The sequence below is a fragment of the Schistocerca piceifrons genome, chromosome 8, assembly GCF_021461385.2.
Source record: "Schistocerca piceifrons isolate TAMUIC-IGC-003096 chromosome 8, iqSchPice1.1, whole genome shotgun sequence".
Lineage (NCBI taxonomy): Eukaryota > Metazoa > Arthropoda > Insecta > Orthoptera > Acrididae > Schistocerca > Schistocerca piceifrons.
In genome coordinates, this window is record NC_060145.1 from 12,168,902 (window position 1) to 12,183,535 (window position 14,634).

Consider the following 14,634-nt stretch of genomic DNA (forward strand, 5'->3'; position numbering starts at 1 on the left):
ACACACATCAATTTAAACATCAATTCTGTAAATGTGCCGTATTATAGCAGCTTTGACTTTAATGTTATCCTCTTGTTCATGTGAAGAAGCTTTTAAGTATAACATTTTTCTTGGAGCGTGAGATGCAGATGAATGTACTGGAAAGCATTTTAATGACATACCATTTTTTGGGGTAATTTATCTTACTACCATGAAAGAATTTAGGCTGTAGCATAATACGTATTAAGCCAGTGAGAGATTTCTGTAGCAGTGACAAATGGAATAATTTTGGCTTACCACACAAGTGAGATGTTGTTAGTCCATGTACCGTTAAGATGTCAGTAATCAGGAAATTTGATTGCAGACAGATAACAGGTGCCCAGCACATCTGTTGTGTCCGTGAGGTGGAGCAAGTACTGGAGATTTCACATGCTTCCATGTAAAGGGTATTCTGTACATACCTGGGCTTGGGGAAAACCTTAATTGCAGTAATCTTCTCTGTTGGGAAACAAACTATTGTTGGCAGAAGCCACCATTGACTACTGTGGATAGTAACAGTGAGGAGATAGACCACAGTACAGAAAATTGCTCACCAGTTCAGTTGGGATGATAGCGACAGTGAAATTACCAACCACACCCACATAGGGCACTTACTGTGGGGTACAGAATTCGGCACCCTGCATATGTGCCTCTGCTCACCCGTGTCACAGGCCACAGAGATTGGCAAGGTCCTAGCAAGACTGGCATCAAATGTTTGAGGCATGGCGCAAGATGATGGCAGGGTAAGAGTATTTTGAAGACTACGAGAGACAGTGAGTGTCGCTTGCCAAAAGGGCACTTTCAGAGACCTGGTGGTGAAAGTATCTTTGTGTTGGCACGATGTGTTTGACCCCGATGTGAATGTTGTCACGTTCTACCGGTGAATGTCATCCTGGGCTCTCTTTCCCCTTGTACACAGTGGATTCCTTTTAGTTTGTGTTTTAGTAACATGTCTCGCATCTGCCCACTGTGTCTACCCTCACGCTATCAATACCCGTTTCCTCCATAAAGATAAAACTTGGAGCTTAGAAAGGTGGAACTAGCATTATACATTTTTGAGTGTTTCATTGGCTGTACTGAGAACTGTTGCTCCTGAAGGTTTGTGACTCTTGCTCATCTGTCTCTTTGTGAATTATTCAGTTTTGTTTGACTTTGTATTCTTTTTCTGTATTTGATGTCTTATACAGCTTGTCTTAGTTTCCAGATGATTATAGCTTAAAATTTGTTCTGCAGGTGCACTTTTTCTACTAACGAACACTGTCTGGAATGGTACCGACGTCTACACAGATTGACGTCCCCACCGAAGAACATAGAACAGTTCTTCGCCTTTGCGTTTTACGCCTGGGCTCACGAGGCCGGAGGGGAGGAAACGAGTTCACGCCTCGGCGGGCCGTCTCCGTCGCAGAGCTGCACCTTTCGTGCTGAAGTAGAAAGGCTACAGTTTGATGTGCACGGCGCATGGCGTATCTCCCAAGCGAATGCAGATCATTCTTTGTGTCCGTCATATCCTCGACAACTGCTCGTGCCTGCGTGCATATCTGACGATACGCTAGAAGGTGCTGCACGGTTTCGCAGTGCGAGGCGTGTCCCGGCAGTCGTCTGGAGGTAGGAGCCTAGTGATTTGCAACATACTTTTTGAAGTGTCTTACTTACTTATTTAATTGCTTACATTGGCTCGTAATATTTTTTTGTAATGTCCAAAACGTGAGAAAATAAATTTGGTTTACCCAGTCAAGTGAAAACAGGCATGATGAAAAGACTGTCTCATATAAGGTTTCAGCCAAAGCCTTGTTCAGAAACGAAGAACACACATTGACGCGTGCACGCACGCACGCTCGTGCGCGCGCACACACACACACACACACACACACACACACACACACACAGGAGCGGATGGAGATAGCAGTCGTATGTGTGAGGGGTGCTTGCTTGTGTGACTGCAACTGTTTTTCTTCTCTGAAGATGGCTTTGAGCTAAAACTTATATGTATCAGTCCTTTTGTCATGTTTTCCTGCAACTCAACGTGTTGTTATTACGGTGAATAGCAATCTATCCTTTTCATAATATTATTGATATTCCAACCTGGACTTTCCATTGTTTGATTTGTGTCAATCAATTGAAAAGCTATTCACCAGTAAACCTATAACACCACCATGAAGATAAACAGCAGTTGCCAGTCACATACAGGCAAACAAAAACAAACATAAACTGATAGTGTGTGAAGAGTTATAATGTCATGCAATGGGCAACCATAAGGTGCAGAATATGAGAAGCGAATGACAGATGGTTTTATCAAATGGTCTTCGTGTATTTCAAATAAGCTGTCAGTTTCAGAGATGGAATGAAAGTATCTAATTCAATTCTGTGGGTTTTGATGTCTTCGCATCATTTCTTGACCTGCACTCTACAACACGTGTCCAAACATGTGTAGTCACTTTCCGGAACTTTAGTTGGTTGCAATACTGTGCTCTGTCAAACTGTACCCATTGTATTAGATGAGAAACCTGTTTTTTATCTATAAATGAGATTCTTTGATTAGATAATTCGCCGGCCGCAGTGGTCTAGCGGTTCTAGGCGCTCAGTCCGGAGCCGCGTGACTGCTACAGTCGCAGGTTCGAATCCTGCCTCGGGCATGGATGTGTGTGATGTCCTTAGGTTAGTTAGGTTTAAGTAGTTCTAAGTTCTAGGGGACTGATGACCACAGATGTTAAGTCCCATAGTGCTCAGAGCCATTTGAACGATTTTTTTAGATAATTCCTTGTAGAAATCAGTAGAGACTATTTTGTGTTTGATAGCCGAAAGCTATACTGCAAATCTTGACTCTTGTTTATGTTGGTGTTCCCGTTTGCCGAGTTGTCTTCTGTATATGTGTTTGTGCTGTCTGCGGTTTCTTAGGCTGCCTGTGACAGCTTCCATCCTCATTAACTTCCTTAAGATTGTGAATCATTCACAGGCAACGTGACGCCATCATGCCCGTCACACACTTTTCTTTAATTTCAGTTCTGCAGCTTCCCGCACCCTTACTTTGAACCTCTGTAGTTATTTGGTGGAGACTGCAGCGTTTTTACTATCAACTTCTCCCCAGCCCCTCTATGTTGTGTCTGACCACTGCAGTTTTTGGATTCCGGTTTTAATGGGTATGCCACATGTACCATTCTATGCATTCTCTCATTTCGTGCCCCATCACTGAACTGTTGTAGTCCAGTCTCCCTCCCCATATTGTGTATAAATATCTTGACTAATATCCTGTTTGTTTTGAGCAGTGCTAGTAAAAGACTAACACAACTACTATTTTTAAATATTTGTTTAGTCTGTCACTGATTGATGTACATATTTGATTATGTTCTTTGTTTTGTGAACCTCAGTTGACATTGTGTCATAATAGTGATTTTATTTTGGCAACAAGGTGACAGCCAATGTGAAAGTATATCATGCATCTCTTTAGGGGGAGTGAATATTGCTGACAAAGAGAAAGTGTGTGCAAATTGTAAGGATGTGATTTTGATACTAAGTGAATGTGTATCCAACCTACAATTCATCACAAGTGTGCTCGAAATGGATATTAATAAACAGTCAGCAGCAAAATGTGAATCACTAATGAAGCAAAATACACAGAATTTTCTGCCCAGAAATATCAGTTTTCTGATAAGTGGTAAAAAATGATAAGTGAAAATGAAACTGTGAAAATACTACAAAAATAAGTGTCCTGCTGCAAAAAAGAAGGGTTTAGCTGTAGTGAAAAATTCAAGTTATGATGCGTGTGAAAATGTGTCTGCTGCTAGGGCTAAATTAACTACTAGTTAAGAACGTAGCAAACAAATTGCAATACACGGTAAATTTGAAGTGCTAATAATTTGTGTGATGATCTGTATCATTTGTCGAATGTTAGGAAGCAATAATTTAGTGCACTGTTGAAAAATACTTGACGAGACAAATTTCTTATCATAAATGGTCAGATATGGTATTGTGGAAAATTACTGCCGGACCTGATAGGTAATTAGCTTATTGTGCACCATTCAAGGAAATTGTTAAGAATGTGGACAAATTAACTAAGAACTTCTTATTGAAGGCTGGATTAATAATTATTAACGGCTCAAATGACATTGGTGAGCATTTGAAAGAATTTGGGGAACAAGAATAATTCTCTTAAAATCACACTGAACTAACACAATATCAAGAACATACGTATCAATCTCTCGGACATGACACCCAAGACCTGAATGGCGAAATCAAGTCTGTGAATTACTTCATGATAGGAAAAAAAATCAGTACTGTTTCAGATTTATGAAGGAAGAGATGAACTTTGAATTTGCACAGCTGGAAAGAAACGAATATGCTGTTCACGGTCTGCAGCTAAACAGCTAAACAGATGAGGAAAGGTTCACATTTGCAATAGGCTTTCCACTTTCATACGTGTGGCGAAAATTTAAAAAAAGTGAAGTACTGCAATAAACTGTACACAGAGAGCAAAAAATGACTGTCCTTAAGTGAAAGAAGTAAGGACTGTGGACTGTTACACTGACAGACGGGAAAGTGAACCACCCTGAAGGCGAGGAGGATACAGGAGACTTGACAGGTTGGGAGGGTGTGTGATGTGTTGGTGATTACAAAATGGAAACTAACAAGGAGAAGTCCCCCAGGGGTGGGATCAACTTCTTGGAGCCATCAGTATGGTTATGTAGGTTAAGATCCAGGTATCACACACTGTAGCCATTCACAGATTTCAGAATTTTGTGTGTTGCTCAATAATGTTGAAAAAGTTGTATTACATTGTGTGGCTGCGCTGTGTAATGGATAGGATAATAGCTTCACATGCGAGACGTTGTGGGTTCAAATTTTGTCAGGTGCAGTCAATTTTTTAATTTTTAAATATTTATTGAAACTACTTTGATCGTCATTTTTTATTCAGTTATTTGATTTAAATGTAATTTTTTATTTCCATCCCTTTGTCCCATCTTTTTAATCATATCAACTTCTTCATTTAATCTCATTTTTCGTCCTATCAATCATTCTCCAGTTGAAGTCTGCGTTCACATGTTTTTTAATTAACTTTATGAATTAATATTGATTTCATTTCTTTTGTTTTATCAACCTTGGTTTTCATCCACATTATTGCTTGAATTTCATCTTACTCATAAACCCTTCTTTCATTTAAATTCTCAACTGCATTATTTTGTCCATAGTGCAGTGGGTATTTAGGTTATGTTTTAAATGTTTGTATGACAATTACCATGAAAAAATGCACATCTGGTAATGAAAAAAATACATTTTCCACACCATTGTACAGTCAATATAAATGGATTATTTCATCTTTGTTTTGCAACTGATAGATCAAAATTTTTGGATAATTGAATATTATAATACATAAATATAAATTTGTATTCACAAAAATTCCAGTTGGAAAAAGAATGCAAATGAAAAAGTTGATACGGTGATTAAAATGATGTGACAAAGAAATATAAACAAAAAATTACATTAAAACCAGTTAATTGAATTTCAATAAAGATTGAAAAATTAAAAAAAATCACCGGGCCTGACGAGATTCGAACCCACACCATCTCACATGTGAAGCTATTATCCTATCTATCACACCACATAACCAGACAATGTAATAAGACTTTTGTAACATATTGAGCATCACACAAAATTCTGAATTATTTTTCGTCAGTTACTCGCAAACGTGGGCCCACCTGGGTGAATGGCTGCAGAGTGTGATACCTAGGACCTTAACCTACATCACTGTACATTTGTTTCATAAAGGCGATCCCACCACTGGGGACTTCTCCTTGTTAGTAGTATGTTGCATCCTCCTGTGGCATGGATGCATACACAGATTTGATTAGGAAGGGTGTTATAACACCATCGGCCTCTCCTTAAGCGACCTTCCCTGTAGCTGCAGTAATCTGTCCTCGATGTCCCACATATGGGCAGAGTTGGTGTGCGAGCTGGTGCCATGCGTGTGCTGTCGGGGACAGATCTGGGGAGCTTACTGGCCACAGGAGTGCCTCATCAACATCACGCAGACTGTCTATAGAGACATGTGCCTTGTGTCCACGAATGTTGTCGTGTTCAAAATTGGCACTGTGATACGGTCATTTCAGAGGTAATATGTAAAGACCTGTGGTGTTCCTGACATTTTTTTGTGCTGTCGGAGTTCCCTCAACGGTGACGTGAAGTCGTACCCAATGGCTCACCACCGTTTGATGCCAGGAGTAGCACCACTGTGTATCTCCAAAACTTAGGAAGAATGCGACATCTCTCCGGGTCACCACCACACTCGTCAGAAGCTATGCAATATTCAGATTGTTCCTACATTGCAGCAAGCATGTCTCGAGATACAGCTTCCACAGTTGCAGTTATGTGATGTCTCAGTTCATTCATTGTTGTTGGTAACTGAGGCACATAAACAGACTCTTTCATAAACCCCCATAAGAAATAATCACATACAGTCACGTCGTAGACCTTGGAGGCGAGTAATGTAAGGCTGAATCATTTGGTCCTTTGTGATCGATCTGTCATTCAGTTGATTTCAAATTTCCACACTTCCATAGGCCAGTGGGGTGGTGCCCCATCCTGTTGGTAAATGAAGCCATTCGAATCAGTCTCTAACTGTGGGAAAAGAAAGTTCTCAAGCATATTGAGATATATGCTTCCTATAAAAGTGTTCTCGGCAAAGAAAAACGGACCATACACCTGCACAAAACAAATTAAATTTTGGAGAGTCCCTCTCATGTTGTACAACTTCATATGGTTGTTCCGTACTCCATACTCACATTATGATGTTGCCTTGTCACTAAACACTAAGCGTGGAAGAAAACTGTCATCCTCAATCTTGCCAAGAACAAAATTACAGAATGCCACACGTTGTCGTTTGTCACCTTCACAAAGGGCTTGCAGTAGCTGAATTTTGTAAGATGTCATGTGAAAATGTCGACGCAACACATGCCAGATGAACATCAGGGGCATGTTGAACTGCAGACTCCTTGTGAAAATACGGAGGATGCGTTGGACATCTGTCTCGGACACTTGGGGGACTGACAGCGATTTGCCTTTACGCAAGCAACGTGTATATTGGAATTGTTCATGTCATTGTTTGATGCTCTGTGCTGTAGGAGGATCCACACCACACCTAGTACGAAAGTCATGCTGAACAGTTATTACTGACCCACACTGCATAAAAAGTAGAACACAAAACACTTTGTTGTCCCAATACCATTTTAGAACTGATGTGGGTGCACAATGCTGCTACGTAGCAGGAACCATGTAAAACTCAAGAGTTTGCTCTTTCCAACAGTACGTTGTTGATGCACGTATCTCAAATGACATAATAGTTCTGATTTTTTAAAATCGAATTATTCTTTTTGATACACCCTGTATTTTCCCGAATTTGAAGTTCACTGCCAGGCCATTCGGAGCGCTTCTACGGCCTCCATTTCCATTTTGTACGTGGGCATCGCACTTCTTATATTTTGGTGTTGGGAAACTACCCTACTCTATTTGCTGAATTCATATTTATACTTTTGTAATACCAAAATATGCAGTGTACATGTTGCCGCACATTTAAGATCGTTCCAAAATGTGTTGCTTTTTGCTGGGAGTGCCGGGAAGTTCTATGCCTGTATATAAAACCTTTGCCACTCAAACAATTGATACATTTTATAGCTCCGAGGGAAAGTATATAGTCACTTAATACGGAAAAGATGTACTTTCATGCATCATATAGTGTATTTTCACCAATAAAAAAGTGCCTTTGCACCCAGAAAAAAATGTATTTTTAACTGGGAAAAACCCGGGAGATTTTTTTTGTGTGTGTGTGTGTGTGTGCGTGCGTGTGCGTGTGCGTGTGCGTGTGCGTGTGCGTCCGTCCGTCCGTCCATATACACCCTATGAACTCATCAGGGACAATTGTTTATTCACACACGGACTACCCTCTCCTTAAGCATGACAATACCAGTCCAAACGAGAACTGCAACATACATAACGATCACACACCTCAGGTTAACTGTCATCGATCATCCTCTGTACAGTCTCGACTTGGCCTCATTCAATTTTCATCTGTTTCCAGAAGTTACAAAGCACTATTGAGAACTTGACTTTGATGATGATGATGATGATGATGATGATGATGATGATGAAGCAGTGCAAGCAGACGTGTGGTTCTGGCTAATCCAACTAAGTCTAACATTCAACAGTTATGGTATCAATAAACTAGTCTCTCATTGGGAGCAATGTGTCCATCACCAGGGTGACTCTGCTGAGAAATAAATATGTAGACATGAAGAATAAAGATGTAGAATGTAATGAATTTGGTTTTATTTAAAAACTTTCAGTTCTCATATGAAAAATATGGAGGCATTACTTTCCGTTGTGCTCTCGTATAAAGTAAACACATATTGAAAGTCACTGTACATCAGCCCTGTCACCCAAGACAAAACAACAAAACCAATAAAAGGCCAAAGATAGTAAGAGGAGTTGGGGATGGGTATTTAGCAACTCAGAGGAAGGCAGCAGGTTTGCAGGCTAAGGATTTGCCGGGGGGGCGTGGCAAGTGTTCGTGCTACACACGCGATGCGCAAGTACTGGAGCCGACAGCGTGCAGTGCACGACGAAAGTGACTTGGGAACCTGGGTTGGCAAGGGTTGACAGGGCAGAGGAAGAAGGTGAAACTGGTAGGTAGAGGGTGTTGGCCGGATTTGCACAAGATATCTGCTTGTGGAGTAGGTGTAAGCGTAGTGCCTGCCTGAAGGGGAAGGTCTTCGGTCTTCACCATACTGGACAAAGAAATTCTTGTCACAGCAGATACGGAATCCATGGGTAGTCAGACTGTGTGGGAGTGACTTTTTGGTGTGGAAGGGTGGCAGTTGTTGAAATGCAGATACATCAGAGAGCTGGAAGTCAGTGTCCAAGAAGGTGACGCAATAGTGGAGTAGGACCGGGTGAAGTGGATTTCCATCCACTGGTGCAAGACCTGTCCAATCGCCCAGCGCATCATACTCCAGTCCTGTCACAAGATCATACTATCCCATCAGAGGCAGGAGTAGCCACGTTATATACCATCTCTGCTGCACTCATTGTACAACTTTTCACTGTGGCTGAGAACAAAGCTGACCACCCAGTCGCACAACGTGCAACTGAGCACGGTGTGCTCAAGTTTGGTGACTGTTTCACAACCTAGACAGTCTGGATCCTTCCCTCCAGCACCAGCTTTCCTGAAGTGTGTGGGTGGGAGCTACCCTCGTAGCACATCCGCTGCTCTCATAATCTTCCAGGCCTCGATCTCCGTTAAATCAGTGTCCCCACACCTTCTGCACACCAGTTCCTGCTTTCTCTGTCGTGTCACCTCTTGCCACTGCACACCAGTTCCCGCTTCCTCTGTCTTGTCACCTCTTGCCAATCCATGCCACTGTCGTGTGCTGCACCCTACTGGCTGTGGTACCCGTGTACCATGTGCCTGGCCGGTGCACTTGCCACCCCTCCCTGCCTGCGTTCCTAGCCAGCAAACCTGCTACCTTCCTCTGCGCTGCCAGCTACCCACCCCTGACCCCTTCTACTACTGCCCGCCTCTCTACCTGTCCCCCCTCCCCACCCTAGTCCACCTGCTGAAATGCAATAATGGCAGCCTGTGTCCAGCCGGCACAGCGTTTTGTGTGTGTGTGTGTGTGTGTGTGTGTGTATTTGTTTTTTTTCTACTGTAGCACGAGGGTTTATGCCAAAAGCTAGCAAGTTTTCTTTCTGGTTTGTGTGTGCCTGGCATCAGCACATACGTTATTCGATGAGAGATCGCCTTTTCTGCTAAATTATATGCATTTTGCCGGAACTTTATGATGTAACTCTAGAACCAGTAATGGAACCACATCTGTTCCTTTTGTACATTAATTGTCCAAGCTTAAACATAGGTGTTCATTTGCAGGTGACAGCACAATTCTATTAAAAGGGGAAAGTAAGGAAGAATTGCAGCAATAAGTAAACACTGAAATAAAACAACTTAGCTATTTTGTACAGAGTAATCAGTTTTTATAAATTGCACTAAAATTTCACAATGCTGTGACAAGTATATGTACATCCCATTTATCTCAATAATCGATGAACCAGTTGGTAACAGTGCAGAAAGCAAATTGTTAAGATTATGGCTGAAAAGCAATGTAAAATGGAGTAACCAACTGCAAAACTGAACAAAAGCCTTTGCTCACCAAAATCCTGCTGTGGTGAGAAATCAGCAAAGGGTGCACATCATGCCTGTTTCCTTATTGCCTTAATTGTGGGGCCACAATTTTGGGGAAACTCTAAGGCAGTTGTCAGCACATTCAAACTGAAAAAAAAGAAAAAAGAAAGTGGATCCAAGCCTAGACACTCACACAAACCTCTGTTTAATATTCCTTCTGGTCCACCTGTAAGAAGTACTTACATTGTGAAAACTCTTCTGTTCTTTAAAGTAAGTGTGACGGGTGAGGATAATAGTTTGAAATAAATGAGTAAATAAACAAATAGATAAATATTGTATTTCTGATCACTATAGCAGACCAATCCAACCGAGACTTATGTTTCACCTAATTCAGTATATCCCTGTGCCAAGCAAGATATTTCCACACAGGAGAACATAAGAGGAAATATTGCGGCCAAAATCTTTGGAAAATATTGTCACATTTGCAGTGTCACAGTTTTTAAACATATGAGAAACAAACAAACGGATCAGGAGCATGGCCATGCACCATTTCCCTACCCTGTGGCCCCTACCCCTGTGACAGTCCCCACTGTAAGACTTGCCCTATGCACCCTCCTACCTACATCAGTACAACTACCACCAAGTTATTGGTTAGGATGAGTGGGCATAGGCAGAGAGTGTATACTGGCAACACACAGTATCCTGTTGCAGAACATGCTCTACAGCTTGACAGTTGTGACCTCGGTGCCTGTTTCACCAAATATACCACCTGCATTCTTTCCCAAAGATACCAGATTTCCAGAACAGTGCCGGTGTTCCAACATGTCCTTAGTTCTCGCCACCCAACTGGCCTCGATTTACGTTGCTTGCTTTGGTCTCAGCATTTCTTCAGAATAACTGTTCCTTTCTGCACTTCCTTTTAGTTTTCTAAATCTTCCATTTTCTGACTGTCAGTTTTTTCCCACCCACCATCTCTACCACATACTACGACATACAATACAGTTAGCTTTCTGCTCTTATTAATTGGTGCAGGAAGTTTTGTCAGTAAACTTTGCCTTGTGTATTACCCTATCTTCGAGCTTTGCTCTCTCTGGCTTTGAAATCTCATCTGATAAGTCTTCCCTCATCCTGTCCAATAAGTTTCCCGTGAGCTGGGGTTATTTGCAACTTTTCTGAACTCTACAAATTTCCTAAACCTCACGTCCTTCTCCTTCATCCCTTCTGCCTGAAGGAGGAGCCACTGGCTCAGGAAGCTTGCATATTTAAATACCTTAATATGTCTTTTCTACTGTCACCACTTAGTGAGCAGATATTTTCAAAAATTGATTATTTTTATTGATAAATATATGAAATGATGGGAATGATTTGTGATATAAATATGTATGCGTAAAGGATGTTTCAACTACTTTGCATCAAATCTCTTGAGGTGATGGATCACATCATGAGGATCAACTTTAGTTTGAGACAAAATTTTCACTGACATTTCCTGGCAACATTAAGCATGTTTTTGTGTTGGTTATGCCTCTGAGAGGCAGCAGGGTTTGGGCTGTCTGTGACGTTTGTTTTCAAAGGGTATTGTTTATCATCCAGTCGTCTGCTCTGCATAGAAGGGGGTAAGTTAAGCCAATTAAAGTTCCTGATTCACTTCTAAAATATTCATCTTGGCTTAGAGACACTCGTTCTAAGTGTTTTCTTGTTTATAAACACTGTCAATTTACTAGGGTAGATAGTATGCAGCATGCCTAGTCAGTAGACTCTGCTAGTTCAGTGAAATCTCGTCTTAGGGCCAGCAAACACTCGGGGATGCCCAGCTTCACTGGGATGTTTTGGTGAGCATTTTTGTTTCCAACAGAAGTCGTTACTCATGATGTGATTTACCACACACAGACATTCAGTTCAAAGACTTTGGGTTTCAAAAAGAATGACCTTATTACAAAACTTCATTTGTTTTGATAAAAATATTCTACAAACACAGGATGAATTGCAAAATATGCACAAAATCTAAAAGTTTTAGCTATGCCATTAGAAATGCTCTGTCTTTCCACCAGCAGTAGCACGAACGACATCGAGACAATACCTAAATTCATCATAAATTTTACACAGTGTATCTGCTTTTACAGATAGTATGGCAGCTGTTATTCTGGTCTTCACTTCTGGGTCACGAAGTAAAGGGGAGACGAACACACTTCCCTTCACACTTACCCACAAGAGAAAATGACACAGCATCCTGTCTGTCGATCTCTGAGGCCGAGAACGTGATGCTGTGTCTCGGGCTCCCCGTGTGGCCTGCCCAGTGCTGAGCTATCTTCGAACGGTCTCTTCTACAACTTCAGGAGGACTTCAAAGATTTCATTTTCGAACAGAATGGAGTGTCACCACACTGGCAACAATGCACATCAGTTTCTCAATGACACTCTGTGCCTATGATGTATAGGTTGTGCAAGACCCTGAGACACTGCCTTGGCCTCCAAAATCAACAGATGTGACCCCGTGCCTTTTGTGTGTGTGTGTGTGTGGGGGGGGGGGATGTTGAAGGAAAGTGTAGTCAACTACCCTTTACATTGTGATATAGAAGAAGTGAAGAACAGAATAAAACTCGCAATAACTTATGTAAAAGCAGATTCATTATGTAAAGTTTGTGACGAATTTAGCTGTCTTCTAAATGCTGTTCTTTCTGTTGCTGGAGCATTTGTGGTAGCATGGCTAAAACTTTAAGATTTTGTATTTTGCAATTCATCCTGTGTCTGTAGAATATTTTTATCAATAAGTATGGGGTTTTTAAATTGGGTCTTCCTTTTTGAAACAACCTATATGCAATTTTGTGAGTCTTAAGTAGATGAAAGGTTGATGTATTGTTTTGACTTGTAGATATCAAGGAGTCTCTTGAATTAATCAAATGAATATGCCCAGTGAAACACTAGTAACTATGTGAATGGTGGCCATGCTGGACATAAGTGTAATTTAATAAATTTTCAGGCATACTGGAAACGGAGCTGTCATTGCTCGTTGCAGTCAACCTGAGGTTGGGTGGTTAGGGTGGCGTTCAGCTGAAGATGAAGACTTGATAAAGGCTATCGCAGATGCGTGTGCCTACGATCGTGGCCGACAAACGATGCTAGACTTGGGTGGCACGTCGACACCTACAGAAAATGGCTCGGCATGTGTTCCTAATGACTGTGATGGTAGCAGTAACCACGTGGAAAGCACCAGTCCTAATGAACCTGGAAAGGTACACATGCAGGAAAGCCTCTCATATAAGATTAAGTTCTCTCTGATGCTTGTAGTCATTTTGTGCTGTGACTACTGTTCTTGATTTGATTCATTCACAGACTGTATGTCATTAAAACATTTTAAGTTGCCACTTATGTATGTAAAACAATATATGAATCTCTCTCTCTCTCTCTCTCTCTCTGTGTGTGTGTGTGTGTGTGTGTGTGTGTGTGTGTGTGTCACACTCACGCTGTAATGGAGTTAACGTGAGCATTCTGCCGATATTTGGTAAATTACTTTTGGTTACTATTTTACTTTATGATGAAGAATATAAAGATTAAACTGTTGTCAGTGTAGCCCTGTGTCTATTTTATCGACGCGCAGGTCGCCGAAGTGGCGTCAAATCGAAAGACCTGCACCAGGCGAACGGTCTACCCGACGGGAGGCCCTAGCCACACGACATTTCCATTTTCCATCAACTATGGTGCTTCCTTTTTTTCTTAACTTGAAGTTGTTACCTGTCGTTTACCACCATAAAAAGACTAGAAGCAATCAGTGACAAATTTTATCTGCTAGAATCTTGTACAGGATGACTGAAAGAGTTCTTCATTTCTGCTGAAGTATGAAAGTAGAATATGAGACTTAAATTTATCTTTCTTGAAATGGTCACATAAGTAATGTTAATGTTAAAAACAAACTTGAGTACAGCCTTGGATAATACTCCCAGTTCGAATATCGGTTGATAATTGGTAGTGATTGGAAGCATTTTTTTAGGAGTCTTTAATCAAGGTCACTCTACAGTCATGATAGAGCACAGTGTGATTTCATGCTCGTCCCAAAAGTATAAGAAACTATCTTGAGAATTCATTTTGGTCCCCTCCCGAGTGTTCCTGAACAGCTCCTCCAGAATGCTCATCATTTAGACATCCATTGAGGGTGTGCTGTGTTCGATAAAACTTAAAGGAAAGTGCAGAAAAAAACTTTATTACTTTCTGAAAATTTTGAACTGTGGTTGTATGTAGTCTATAGACTATGAAACACAGAGGATACGTGACAAGCTTGTGCAAAACCAGACAGGTGCTATATGTGTGTGTGTACCTATCAACAACTTTAGTCTTGCATTCTCTTGAAAGTTTGTAACATAATTGTATAAAAATAGCTGTTAAGAAGAAACTAATTGTCACTATATACTTAAAACTGGGAAATGAAGCTCCCACATGAACTGAGCATGTGCAGAAGATGAA

General features: G+C 41.1%; 1 protein-coding gene across 1 annotated transcript in view; it reads left to right on the forward strand.

Annotated features, from left to right (window-relative positions):
• Window positions 1–14,634, forward strand: part of LOC124711321 (myotubularin-related protein 3) — a 160,275-nt gene that overhangs the window by 15,766 nt on the left and 129,875 nt on the right. Inside the window, 2 exon segments of the mRNA XM_047241339.1 lie at window positions 1,252–1,623; window positions 13,157–13,409. Coding sequence (XP_047097295.1) covers window positions 1,252–1,623; window positions 13,157–13,409 — 625 coding nt within the window.